Source organism: Amblyraja radiata, chromosome 19 (genome assembly GCF_010909765.2).
Source record: "Amblyraja radiata isolate CabotCenter1 chromosome 19, sAmbRad1.1.pri, whole genome shotgun sequence".
Lineage (NCBI taxonomy): Eukaryota > Metazoa > Chordata > Chondrichthyes > Rajiformes > Rajidae > Amblyraja > Amblyraja radiata.
In genome coordinates, this window is record NC_045974.1 from 29,656,615 (window position 1) to 29,671,713 (window position 15,099).

Below are 15,099 nucleotides of genomic sequence, written 5' to 3' on the forward strand. Positions count from 1 at the left end.
TTGAGAATAAGCAACATCTTTTTGCCTAAATAAATCACTTGCTTACATTATAGTTCACAAAACCTAATATATTTTATTAGGTTGTCGATGTTCTTTCTGTGATTTATATTTAAAACAATATATATATCTTAATGCCACAAAATAAAATGTGATTTTTAAGCATATTTTTGAATTCTGTGGTGCCAATCTTACCAGTTGAGTTCAACCTTCATGTTCTACTTTTTATTTTACACTGTGTCGCTAAGTAATGATTGCTTTATCTTTTTAGACACGTAGACCAATTGATGGGAATGCATGTACATCTTACAATGTTTCATGTTCTCCTGTCCCAAGAAGAAGATCCTACTCTGGTGACTCTGGTATGTACAATGTAGGCAATTTCTATATAAAACTGATCAGTGGATTTCTTAGACATTTGAATTAGTAGTGGAAAGTGATCACACCAGAGTACAAATATAGAGATCACAAGATGTTTAATTGCTTGATATAGAAGATTGATATCACTCTTGGATTTAAGTGTTAGATCCTTTCTTCCCACTACTTTGAAACACTGTGCCTCATACATATGATCAGTTTATAAGCAACAATAGTCCAAGCTAATACATTTATAATGGCGAACAACCATATTACGCTAAGGATAATTAGGAAGAATGTTGCTAGAGAATTTTAACAAATAATCTTACTGAGCGATGACCTCGAGCGTCAAGAGTATTTAATTGTCATGCACCAGGAACAGAACAATTAAATTCTTGATAACCAATCCATTGTAGTGCAAGCCTTGATGTACATAAGTACATAATGCAATGCTTATACAAAGTCTAAAGTCCATAGTTGAACTGTATAAAACATAAAGTATGATGCATATAGTACCATAGTACAATCATTTTGATATATATATTCCAACCAGATTGTGATCTTAATCATTATAATGGGTCATTCATCTCCTGTATGGTTTCACTCTTTATGAAGCAGCTCGTGAAAATGGGGACAGAATTGCAATGAATCATCTTTTATTTCTCTTCAGCATATAAACTAGATACATTGTCAATTTATATTATTTTTGCTTTAAGTGGGATGATTGTAGCATTAGGTGTGGGCCTGGATGCCACATCCTCTCCTGCCACATCCCACTCCAATCCACATGGAGCGCAGGAGGATGAGGGGAGATCTTATAGTGCTATACAACATCATGAGAGGAATAGATGCACAGTCTTTTGCCCAGAGTAGGGGAATCGAGGACCAGAGGACATAGGTTCAAGGTGAAGGGAAAAAGATTTTCCGAGGGGTAACGTTTTCACACAAAGGGTGGTGGGTGTATAGAACAAGCTGCCAGAGGAGGTAGTTGAGGCTGGGACTATCCCATCGTTTAAGAAACAGTTAGACAGGTACATGGATAGGACAGGTTTGGAGGGATATGGACCAAGCGCAGGCAAGTGGGACTAATATAGCTGGGACATTATTGGTCGGTGTGGGCAAGTTGAGCCGAAGGGCCTGTTTCCACACTGTATCACCCTATGACATACCGGTGTGTTTAGTAGTGGTCAGATTTTAATTCAGATCAACAGATTTACTAAAAAAATAAATATTTTATTAGATAATGCCATTTCATCTGATGAGCAATTGAACAATAGACATCGAAAACGCCATCGTTCAGATAGCATTTCCCTCCATTGGGATGATCTCTCTTTGTGTCTGATAAGCGGGCTGCATCATGAACATGGAAACAGCGAATCATCAGATTCTCCCAGTCGTCTGGTACGTTAAAAAAAATAAGAATTTGAATATTCGAACCACAGTTTTGGTATGAACTTTACTTTTCCAGAGGGAACATTTATAAGCTTATACATGTGATACTTCAACTAAATGGTTAATACTATTTCTTAAAATAAAATGTTATAGATTTTTGAAATCTGAATCATTCAGTGAAATTTATGAAAACATATAGAATCTATGAAGAAAATTGAAGTTAATTCTAATTATCTTACAAACAAAATCATTAAAAAATAATGTTAGTTTCCCCAAATGCTGATAACCATGCCCTCCCCACCTTCTCTCTCCCTTCTCCCCCTCCCCCTTCCACTCCCCACTCTCCCCCCCCCCCTATCCATCTCCCCCTCTCCTCCTCCCTCCCTCTCCCCTCTCTCTGCCCCACCCATCTCCAACCCTCCATGGGGAAAATATAAGACATCAAAGTAAATGCTGCGGGAAGTATGCTGTTACAATAATTTGCCAGCCTTGCCTGACCAAATGAGGTTATTGTCCATCCACTTGGCAACAACTTGCAGTTGAGAAGTGTTCAAGGGGCATACTGAGATCAGTTGCATCTAAATAGTCATAGAGAACAGCCAAAGTGCCTCTCTGAGCTAATCTCATTTGCATGCATTTGGTCCATTTCTGTCTAAATCTTTTCTACCCATATACCCATCTATATGTTTTTTAAACATTGTAATTGCACCTATCTTGAACTTCCTCAGGCAGATCATTCCATATACGCACCACCCATTATGTGGAAAGGCTTTCCGCTCGAGTCCCCTATAAATATTTTCCCTCTCACCTTAAATCTATGCCCTCTGGTTTTAATAATAATAATAATAATAAATTTTATTTGCAGGCGCCTTTCAAAGTCTCAAGGACACCTTACAGAAATTAACGAGAGAAAAAACATAGTCGGAGTAAAATAAATAATAAGGACATCACCAATACACAAATTAAAGACAGAAATCGGTCCAAAGACAAAAAATCAAAAACACAATGTGAAGAGAGAGCAGCGGCAGCTAAACCGCGCCAGCGTACACTCTCCCTTCCGACAGCCATCTTGGACACAGACTAACATATTCACTTACACACAAAAAAATCATCCGCCCACAATGGTCACCACTGTGGGGGAAGGCACAATGTCCAGTCCCCATCCCCAGTTCTCCCAAAGTCAGGCCTATTGAGGCCTCCGCTATTGCCTCTACGGAGGCCCGATGTTCCTGGCCGTTCTGGCAGGGTGGTGTTGCCCCGGCGTCGGGAGAGTCCTCTCAGCGGCTGTGCCACCTGGAACGGCCGCTTCCTAACTGAGGACTGCGGCTTCCGAAGCCGACAAGGCCGCACCGGTTTGGAGCTCCCAGGCTCCCGATGTTAGAGTCGGCGCCGCCCGCTCCGCAGACCCGCAGCCCGGAGGTGTTGATCTCGGCGGTCAGAGCTCACCGGAGCTTCAGCGCGTCGATCCAGCGCGGCGACCCAGGCAAGGCATCGCTCGCTCCGCGATAGCGCTCCAGCGCTGTGCCGCCACCGAAGACTCCTCTACTCGGGGGAGGGGGGTGGAGACTGACCATCCATCTTTATCTATGACTTCCCGATTTTATACATTGCAATAAGGTCACCCTTGGTCTCCTATACTGCAGGGAACACATAAACAGTCTCTCCTTGTGCCTAAACCTCCCATCCTGCAATATCCTTGTGAATCTTTTCTACACCTATTCCAGTTTAATGACATTCTTCCTATAGCTTGGTGATCAGAAAAGCACACCATACTCCCAAGTGTGGTCTTGCCAACGTATTATGCGTCCGTACTCCAAATGTCGTCTCACCGATGTAGTACGCCATTTAATAAGGTCCCTCATGCAAAGCTGATCCAGAAGATTAACATGCATGCAATCTACTGTGACTTGGTAATTTGGATTCAGAACTTCCTTATCCATTGAAGACAGGATAGTGATGGAAGGGTGTCATTTTGACTTGAAGTCTGTAACAAGTGGTGTTCCACAGGGAACATTGCTGCAACATCTGTGATGTTTAGTATATGACAAATGAAAATGCAGATGGGTTGTTTAGTAAGTCAGGTTTAATTGGTGTTACGGACAGTGAAGAAGTCTGTCAAAGGATACAGCAGGATATAGATCACATCTGTCTATATGTTAAAGAGAAATAGTGGATAGAGATTAATCCGGGCATGTGAGGTGTTGCACTTTGGGAGGTCAAATGTAAGGGGAATGCATACAGTTAATGGCAGAATGTACATAGGGATGTTGGGATCCAAGATCATAGCTTCCTGAAAGAGGCAACACAAGTTGATAGGTTGGTGAAGAAGACATATAGTATACTTGCGTTCATTGGTCGTGGCATTGTATGAGTTATATGAGGAAGTCATATTGCAGCTTTATAAAACTTTGGTTGTTGCATTTGGAGCATAGTGTGCAGTTCTGGTTGCCCCACTATAGGAACGGTGTGGAAGCTTTGGTAGGGTCCAAAGTAATTTACCAGAATGCTGCTTGGATTAGATTAGATTAAACTTTATTAATCCCCTTATTCAGGGGAAATTCTGATGTCCTTGCAGCACACTAATAAAAATACAACATAGATTCAAAAAGAAGTTCAACACAAAAACATCCCCCCACAGTGATTCCCACTGTGGGGGAAGGTACAAAGTCCAGTCCCCATTCTCTTGTCCACCCAAAGTCGGGCCTATTGAGGCCTCCACAGTCGCCGCCACGGCGCCCGATGTTCTCGCCGGGTGATGGTGCTTCGGTGTCGGGAGAACCCCCAGCGGCTTGGGGTGCCAGGAACGACCGCCTTCCCACCGGAGACCACGTGAGGTTGGAGAAACTTGAAACACCTGGCAGATGTTTTCTTTTAAATTGGGAGGCTTAAATGGGGTATATGGTCAGAATCTTTCTCCCAGGTTGGAAATGTCAAAGACTAGAGAGCACAGAATTAAGGTGAGATGGGTCAAATTTCTAGGAGATGTGCAGGACATTTTGTTTCACACAGAATGCCAGGTGCCTGGAATGCGATACCAGGCTGGTGGAGGAGTCGTGTACAATAGTGGTGTTTAGATGGATATATGCATATACAGGGAATGGAGGGATTAGTTTCATTTGGCATCACATTCTGCACAAAAATAGTGGGCCGAATAGCCTGTTCCTGCACTGTACTATTCTGATATCAAGACCTGGAGAGATAAAGATGAGTAACGGTGAAAATTTGAATTTATCATTAAATGAATAGGAATTTGGTTTGGTGATTGATGAGGCAGGATTGCTCTGGATAAGGTACTCTTAATTTATTTTTGTGCTATTCACTACATGCATCCATTAGACTTCCCAGGTTTGATTGCTGACTAGACCAGCCACGAACCAGAAACAGGATTGATTAAGATCTAGTTAGTGCCTTTGGTGTAAAACTCCCTGAACACGTGTCCAGATTTGTTTATGAAGAACGGACCTGTATTATTTTAGCTTCCTTTACAATAGAATCAACACATCTCATTTGAGAACTGAAATGAGACAATTGTGATGTGTAATTCTTCAGTGTCAGGAAGGGGATTGGTTTTCTTGCCCCGGTAGTTAAATTCTCTCATAGTCAGCCCAGAAAGCCCAAATGAACTTTTTATATGTTACTAAAAGTTATGAAAGAGGTCTTTTAGTATTGGAGGTATCATTTCATTGTAAATGAAGCTTTGTTAAATGCATGAAACTACAAAATCGACTATCAGTATTACTATAAAAATTAAGTAACAATTGAATGAATAAGTAGAATTGATACCGATATTTAAGTTGCTGAGGAGGATATTTATTTTAAAATGAAGAAAAATGTAGCCGGTATGGAGATTAAATGCATTAAATGATAACAATTTTGGATTATTCAAGAGCAACAAAGCCAAGCACTCGATATGGTATAAATGCATGTGTGTAGGATGTTTCTTCTTAATCTGAGTGCTAACTTGTTTACTTTTTTGTTTTAGGATCTTCATTTTGCTACAGAAGGGGAAGACTCCAGTGACAAGTTCAGTGTTGAGTTTGAGATTGAATCAAATAATTCTGCAGAATATAACAATATCAGTGAGGATTCACAAGACCCAAGTGATGACGAGGCAAGCTTCAAACAATACTTTTATCACTTTTAAAGAACACCGAAAATGAAATATACTTATGGTAACTTTCTTGCAGGTTTATGAAGATGCTAATTGTGAACCTGCTGACAGCGATGAAGGCATAGTTATTGAAGAAATTGACCCAGAAATGTCTGTAGCTGTAAGTTTCTTTGTGACAAATGTTTTGAATGGTGTGCTGTGGGTAACTGGCCACTTTATATTATAGCAGTTTTCCACTACATTGGCTGCAGTATATAATACTGTCTTTCCCATATCCATCAATTCTCATTGCTTTTGTCTTTTGAAAGCCACTGCAGAACACAGTAAATTGAATTTGCATAATGTTTTCCATCCAGTGAAGTTTGCACACAGCTGTGCAATGAATAATGATAGTCAAAGATTAAATGTTTTATCTTCTATTTGAGCACTGTAGAGTCATACAGCATGGAAATGGGCCCTTCAGACCAGCTTGCTAACACCGACCAACATGTCCCATCATCGCTAGTCCCACCTGCCTGCGATTGGCTCGTATCTCTCGAAATATGTCCTATCCATGTACCTGTCTAATTGTTTCTTAAATGTTGCGATAATCCCTGCCTCCACTATCACCTTTGCAGCTCGTTCCATACACCTACCACCCTTTGTGTGAAAAGGTTACCCCTCTAATTCCTGTTAAATCTTCCCCCCCACCCCCCTCTTCACCTTAAACCTATGTCCTCTGGTTCTCGATTCTCCCACTCTGGTCTACTGGATCTATTCCTTTTATGATTTTATACACCGCTATAAGATCACCCATCATCCTCCTGCACTCCAAGGACTAGCGTCCCAGCCTGCTCAACCTTTCCCTGTAGCTCAGCCCCTTGTCTCCTGATAATATCCTCGTAAATCTTTTCTATACCCTTTCCAACTTGACAACATCTTTCCTATAACATGGTGCCCAGAACACAATACTCTGAATGCTGCCTCACCAACGTCTTGTATAACTGCACCATGTCGTACCAACTTCTATACTCAATACTCTGATGAAAGCCAATATGCCAAAAGCCTTTTTGACCATATCTATCTACTTATGACGCCACCTTCAAGGAACTACGTACCTGAATTCCTAGATCTCTCTTCTCTACAATGCTCCCCAGAGCCCTACCATTCACTGTGTAGGTCCTGCCCATTTTAGACTTTGCAAAATCCTCACATTTTTGTGTATTAAATTTAATCAACTATTCCTCAGCCCACCTGACCAACCAATCAAAATCCTGCTGCAATGTTTGATGCAATACCATCCACTTTTGTATCATCTGCAAACTTGCGAACCATGTACATTCTCATCCAAATCATTGATATGGAAGATAAACCGTAACAGTCCCAGCACCAAACCCTGAGGCACACCACTAGTCACAGGGCTACAATTTGAGAGGGAGAAGGGTAAATCGGAGGTGTCAGTATTACAGTTGAACAAAGGAGACTTTGGAGCCATGAGGGAGGAGCTGGCCAAAGTTGACTGGAAAGATACCCTAGCAAGGATAACAGTGGAACAACAATGGTAGGTATTTCTGAGAATAATACAGAAGGTGCAGGATCAGTTCATTCCAAAGAGGAAGAAAGATTCCAAGGGGAGTAAGGGGGGACCGTGGCTGACAAGGGAATTCAGTATAAAAATAAAAGAGAAGTAAAACATGGCAAAGAGGAGCGGGAAGACAGAGGATTTGGGTAACGTTTAAAGAGCAGCAGAAGATAACTAAAGAGGCAATACGGGGAGAAAAGATGAGGTACGAAGGTAAGCTACCAAGAATATAAAGGAGGATAGTAAAAGTTTCTTTATGTATGTGAAGAGGAAAAAATTAGTTAAGACCAAAGTTGAAAGACTGAAAAGGGTGAATTTATTATGGGGAACAAGGAAATGGCATATCAGTTGAACAGGTACTTTGGATCCGTCTTCACTAAGGAGGACACAAACAATTCCTGATGTACTAGTGGCCAGAGGATCTAGGGTGACGGAGGAACTGAAGGAAATCCACATTAGGCTGGAAATGGTGTTGGGTAGACTGATGGGACTGAAGGCTGATGGCCTGCATCCCAGGGTACCTAAGGAAGTGGCTCTAGAAATCGTGGATGCATTGGTGATCATTTTCCAATGTTCTATAGATTCAGGATTAGTTCCTGTGGATTGGAGGGTTGCTGGAGTCAATCATAAAAGATGAATTAGCGGCACATTTGCATAGCAGTAACAGGATCGGTCTGAGTCAGCATGGATTTACCATGGGGAAATCATGCTTGACTAATCTTCTGGAATTTGTTGAGGATGTAACTAGGAAAATGGACAACAGAGAGCTAGTGGGTGTAGTGTACCTGGACTTTCAGAAAGCATTTAATAAAGCCCCACATAAGAGATTAGTGGGCAAAATTAGGGCACATGGTATTGGGGGTAGAGTGCTAACATGGATAGAAAATTGGTTGGCAGACAAAGGATAGGGATTAATGAGTCCCTTTCAGAATGGCAGACAGTGACTATTGGGTACCGCAAGATCGGTGCTGGGACCGCAGCTATTTACAATATATATATATTAATGATTTAGATGATAGGATTACAAGTAATATTAGCAAATTTGCAAATGACACAAAGCTGGGTGGCAGTGTGAACTGTGAGGAGGATGCTATGAGAATGCTGGGTGACTTGGACAGGTTGGGTGAGTGGGCAGATGTGGATAAATGTGAGGTTATCCACTTCGGTAGCAAAAACAGGAAGGAAGATTATTATCTAAATAGTCGTTGGGTAAAGGGGAAGTACAATGCGATCTGGGGTCATTGTTCATCAGTCAATGAAGGTTAGCACGCAGGTACAGCAGGCAGTGAAGAAAGCGAATGGCATGTTGGCCTTCATAAGAGGAGTTGAGTATAGGAGCAAAGAGGACATAGATACATAGAAAATAGGTGCAGGAGTAGGCCATTCGGCCCTTCGAGCCTGCATTGCCATTCAATATGATCATGGCTGATCATCCAACTCAGTATCCCGTACCTGCCTTCTCTCCATACCCCCTGATCCCTTTAGCCACAAGGGTCACATCTAACTCCCTCTTAAATATAGCCAATGAACTGGCCTCAACTACCCTCTGTGGCAGAGAGTTCCAGAGATTCACCACTCTGTGAAAAATGTTTTTCTCATCTCGGTCTTAAAGGATTTCCCCCTTATCCTTAAGCTGTGACCCCTTGTCCTGGACTTCCCCAACATCGGGAACAATCTTCCTGCATCTAACCTGTCCAAACCCTTAAGAATTTTGAAAGTTTCTATAAGATCTCCCCTCAATCTCCTAAATTCTAGCGAGTACAAGCCAAGTCTATCCAGTGTTTCTTCATATGAAAGTTCTGACATCCTAGGAATCAGTCTGGTGAACCTTCTCTGCACTCCCTCTATGGCAATAATGTCCTTCCTCAGATTTGGAGACCAAAACTGTACGCAATACTCCAGGTGTGGTCTCACCAAGGCCCTGTACAACTGCAGTAGAACCTCCCTGCTCCTATACTCAAATCCTTTTGCTATGAATGCTAACATACCATTCGCTTTCTTCACTGCCTGCTGCACCTGCATGCCTACTTTCAATGACTGGTGTACCATGACACCCAGGTCTCGTTGCATCTCCCCTTTTCCTAATCGGCCACCATTTAGATAATAGTCTGCTTTCCTGTTTTTGCCACCAAAGTGGATAACCTCACATTTATCCACATTATACTGCATCTGCCATACATTTGCCCACTCACCCAGCTTATCCAAATCACCTTGCAGCCTCCTAGCATCCTCCTCACAGCTAACACTGCCCCCCAGTCATCCGCAAACTTGGAGATGTTGCATTCAATTCCCGCGTCCAATCATTAATTTTTATTTTATTTTTATTTTATTTAACCTTTATTTAACCAGGATAAGTCTCATTGAGATTAAAAATCTCTTTTACAAGAGAGTCCTGGCCAAGACAGGCAGCAGCATAGTTCCACAGTTCCAGACAATAATTTTTAAAAAAACAACAGAGAACATATAAATATATATTGTAAAAAGCTGGGGTCCCAGCACTGAGCCTTGCGGTACCCCACTAGTCACTGCCTGCCATTGTGAAAAGGACCTGTTTATTCCTACTCTTTGCTTCCTGTTTGCCAGCCAGTTCTTTATCCACATCAATACTGAACCCCCAATACCGTGTGCTTTAAGTTTGTATACTAATCTCTTATGTGGGACCTTGTCGAAAGCCTTCTGAAAGTCCAGATACAACACATTCACTGGTTCTCCCCTATCCACTCTACTAGTTACATCCTCGAAAAATTCTATAAGATTCGTCAGACATGATTTGCCTTTCGTAAATCCATGCTGACTTTGTCCAATGATTTCACCGCTTTCCAAATGTGCTGCTATCCCATCTTTAATAACTGACTCTAGCAGTTTCCCCACTATCGATGTGAGACTAACTGGTCTGTAATTCCCCGTTTTCTCTCTCCCTCCCTTTTTAAAAAGTGGGGTTACATTAGCTACCCTCCAAGCCTCAGTAACTACTTCAGAATCTAAAGAGTTTTGAAAAATTATCACTAATGCATCCATTATTTCTGGAGCTACTTCCTTAAGTACTCTGGGATGCAGCCTATCTGGCCCTGGGGATTTATCGGCCTTTAATCCATTCAATTTACCCAACACCACTTCCCGACTAACCTGGATTTCACTCAGTTCCTCCATCTCCTTTGACCCGCGGTCCCCTGCTATTTCCGGCAGATTATTTATGTCTTCCTTAGTGAAGACGGAACCAAAGTAGTTATTCAATTGGTCTGCCATATCCCTGTTCCCCATGATCAATTCACCTGTTTCTGACTGCAAGGGACCTACATTTGTTTTAACTAATCTCTTTCTCTTCACATATCTATAAAAACTTTTGCAGTCAGTTTTTATGTTCCCTGCCATTTTTCTTTCATAATCTATTTTCCCTTTCTTAATTAAGCCCTTTGTCCTCCTCTGCTGGTCTCTGAATTTCTCCCAGTCCTCTGGTAGGCTGCTTCTACAGTTGTACAGGGCCCTAGTGAGACCACACCTGGAGTATTGTGTGCAGTTTTGGTCTCCAAATTTGAGGAAGGACATTCTTGCTATTGATGGAGTGTAGCGTAGGTTCACAAGGTTAATTCCCGGGATGGTGGGATTGTCATATGCTGAGAGAAGAGCGGCTGGGCTTGTATACTCTGGAATTTAGAAAGATGAGAGGGAATCTTATTGAACCATATAAAATTCTTTGTTCCTGATGTTGGGGGAGTTCAAAACAAGTGTCGACAGTTTAAGAATAAGGGGTAAGCCATTTAGAATGGAGATGAGGAAACACTTTTTCACACAGAAAGTTGTGAGTCTGGAATTCTCTGACTCGGAGGACGGTGGAGGCCTGTTCTCTGGATACTTTCAAGAGAGAGTTAGATAGGGCTCTTAAAGATAGCGGAGTCGGGGGATATGGGGAGAAGGCAGGAATGGGGTACTGATTGTGGATGATCAGCCATGATCACATTGAATGGCAGTGCTGGCTCGAAGGGCGGATTGGCCTACTCCTGCACCTATTTTCTATAGTCTGTGAAGCAACCTTCCAGCATAACCCTTTCCCTCCTTTCATTAAGCCTCTATCCATTCAGCTATCGCTCCTTGGATCCCATGCGATCTACCAGAGTAGCCACAATGTGTAACCTTGTTGAATGCTTTGCTAAAGTCATACACACTACAGCTCTGTCCTCATCAACCTTTTTGGTCACATCTTCAAATAGCTTTCAGATTCCTGACTTCCCATGTACTAAACCATGCTGATTGTCCCTAATCAGCCCTTGTCCATCGAAATGCATGGATAGCCTATCCCTCTGACTACTCTCTAATAATTTTCTAGTGCAGTAGCACTAGTTTTTGTTTGAAACCGAACCAGTAGGTGGCATAGCATCCCATCTCGTCCCATATTTTAGGTTAACGTTGTGTTTCTAATGCTTTGTTAGCCACACGGTAGTGGCTCAGTGATTTTTTATTTATTTTTTCTCTCTACATTTTGTAAAATGAGGAACAGTGTGCTGCACTGTTAGCTCGCTTACCCAATAGCAGTGTGTTGCAACAGCTCACTGGTATGCATGCTACCCACCTTCATGGAATACTTATCTCTGGTACTGGCCTCACTGCAATAAAATTGCATTACAGGATTATTGGAAATGTTCGAAATGTGAAGAGCTGAATCCTCCACTACCGCGATTCTGTCACCGATGTTGGTCCGTTCGCCAAGACTGGCTTCCAGATAAACCTAAACTTAAACGGTGCGACACAGTGGAGAATGAAGGGATTGATGTTCCTGATTGCAAAAAACCATTGCTTGAGAGTAAAGAATCAAACTGTTCAGATTTGATCAGTGAAATTTCTCACTGCTCGGAGTCGCAAGAAACTGAATGTTCGCAACCATCTACATCTGGAAGCATTACCTGTTGCAGCCAGGAAACTGAAAATGCAGACAAGGGAGATAAAGGAGAGTTCAACAATTTGGGATCTCTGGAAGCTTGTGTTATATGTCAGACACGGGAAAAGAATGGTTGTATTGTTCATGGGAGAACTGGCCATCTTCTTGCATGTTATGCTTGTGCAAAAAAACTGAAGAAGAGGAACAAACCTTGTCCATTGTGCAGAGAGCCAATCCAAATGGTTGTGTTGACCTATTTTAGTTAAATATATTTATAATTGGTCTGGTTTAACTACATAATGCACACTGTTGAGAATATTCAAGTGAACAAATGCTCAAATCATACCCCGTATCATATAGTTTCAAGATTTTGTTGTTATATCCCATTATTACCGTGATCATTGGAAAACCTAGTCCAGTAAAAGTTAAAAAAGTGATTTATAAGGTTTTGGGTAATTATAATTTTCAGCAATTTTAATAGAATTGGGATCCTGTTGTGATACTCCATTTAGCAGGATTATACACACAAGTTCCAGTTATAATTCATTGTTCTCATCATTTACAAATTTATCATGTTTTGTTCCGTTAAGGTCAATACTTTATTGAAATGCTACAGGCATCACATTTTTGTTAACTAGTTAAATCCAAAATTATAGCATGAGAACATATCCAGGTTACTGGTAATATGTTCAGTTTAATTTCTACACTCATCCAAAAATAATTTTTGAGCTTTTACTTGTGTAAACTCCTTCACATATGAAAACATTTCATTATCAACGAGGTACTTTTGACATTCAGCTACTGTTAAAAGGGAAGTATTTATTGTGTTGATTTAGAAATTTGTGGTCATAAGTATCGATAAAGATTTCTAATAACATTTTGTCTGTTTCTAACTTAATGAAGAACATCCATCTCTGGAAATCCTTATACCTTTTTTGCTTGTTCCATTGCATGGCACTAAAACTTATGGCCTCAAATTAATAACACCAAGTAATGCTGGTGGAATCATAATGGTAACTGCACTATTGAGAGAACACTGTAGAAATGTTTATATGACACTCACAGGTTGTGGTAGATTAGTTAGTTAATTTGGATCGCATTTTACCATTAAAGGATTATTTTGCAGCTACGTTGTTAAATATAACATTACCACTGAATTTGAATATTTCATCAGTGAATTCACTTATTTGAATGGCCTAACATGCTGTGGTGTTTGGATCAAAGTCCATAAGGATGGAAGGTAGATTAAAAAAAAGCTGGAGAAACTCAGGGGGTGAAGCAGCATCTATGGAGCGAAGGAATCTGTGACGTTTCGGGTTGAGACCCTTCTTCAGTGATGTGGAGGTGGTGGGGCGGGAAGAAGAAAGGAAGAGGCGGAGACAGTGGGCTGTGGGAGAGCCGGGAGGGGGAGGGGGGGGGGGGGGGGAGGGGGGTAAAGCAGGGACTACCTGAAATTGGAGAAGTCAATGTTCATACTGCTGGGGTGTAAACTACCCAAGCAAAATATGAGGTGCTGCTCCTCCAATTTACAGTGGGACTCACTCTGGCCATGGAGGAGGCCCAGGACACAAAGGTCAGATTTGGAATGGGAGGGGGAGTTGAAGTGCTGAGCCACCGGGAGATCAGGTTGGTTATTGCGAACTGAGCGAAGGTGTTGGGCGAAACGATCGCCAAGCATATGCTTGGTCTCACCGATGTAGAGCAGCGGATGACATAGATGAGATTGGAAGATGGGGTTCACCTTTGAAGGAAATGGCTGTGCTGATTGCAAAAACCTAGCAAGGTCATCAGCCTGAAACATTAACATTGTTGAATGTGATATCCATAAGTGATCTTATAGGTTACAGGTCTGAAGAAGGGTCTCGACCCGAAACATCGCCTATTCCTTCGCTCCATAGATGCTGCCTCACCCGCTGAATTTTTCCAGATTTTTTGTCTACCTTATAGGTTACAAAAATGAGTTGTGCCATTCACATTTAGCAATACAGGATTTGTGACTAGTTGGAGATATGCTACCGTTAGCTAATCATGATTTGTAAAGGGGAGGGTTGGGGTGGGGGGTTAATTATAAGAGCAAGAAAAAGCCAGATTGAAAAATTACTTGAAAGCAAGAACAATGAACTTTTATTTCATATGAAGATTGGCCCTCAAGATATCCTTACATTATACTGGCTCCCTGGTAAACTACAGACTTTATTTGTAAGCAATATGGCTTGTGAGCTTTTGTTCCAATTCCATTCTTTAATTTTGATGGGATTTTTTTCTTGTAAATTGGTAAATTATATCCTTATCAAAGTGTGAAAAGATGTGTGATTTGGGGATCCATCTGTGTAATTGGCTGCAGTGAACAGATTATTCAGAAGAGCTACTACCTTGGGAGGAAAATGAAATGATGAGCAACCTGGCTATTCCTCCCATTTGTGGGTGGAGATGGAGCAGTATAATGTCAGACAAGATAAGCTTGTATCTCAAGAACATGTAGATTCTGCCTTGGTAATCTCACTTGGTAGATTACACAGAAAAATAGATGGACAAGTAAAAAATAATTAATTACCACATATGCAAAATTAGTGTAGAGGTTTGTAAAGAAAATGCACAAACTATAAATGCTTTAACGTCATGTGGTTACTGTTGCAGGTGTGGAAAGTTGATATCTAGATGATTTGCACCTCTTAGGAAGGAATGCTGACCAAATTACTTAGTATATAGTCTCTGGAGGCTTCTTTTGTTAACTGTTACAAGGCCTGTTTCCTATTAAGTAGGAATTTTGCATGTGTAGGCATTTTAGGCTGAAGTGGAAGAAAATTA

At 41.3% G+C, this 15,099-nt stretch overlaps 1 protein-coding gene across 3 annotated transcripts in view; it reads left to right on the forward strand.

The window, feature by feature from the left end:
* Window positions 1-13,454, forward strand: part of mdm2 (MDM2 proto-oncogene) — a 30,584-nt gene extending 17,130 nt beyond the window's left edge. For all 3 annotated transcript variants that reach the window (XM_033038143.1, XM_033038145.1, XM_033038144.1), the window contains 5 exons: window positions 269-359; window positions 1,595-1,755; window positions 5,729-5,857; window positions 5,934-6,017; window positions 12,042-13,454. In XM_033038143.1, the coding sequence (XP_032894034.1) occupies window positions 269-359; window positions 1,595-1,755; window positions 5,729-5,857; window positions 5,934-6,017; window positions 12,042-12,557 (981 nt within the window). In that variant the 3' untranslated portion in view covers window positions 12,558-13,454. The remainder of the gene's footprint in view (window positions 1-268; window positions 360-1,594; window positions 1,756-5,728; window positions 5,858-5,933; window positions 6,018-12,041) is intronic.
* The last annotated feature ends 1,645 nt before the right edge of the window (window positions 13,455-15,099 follow it).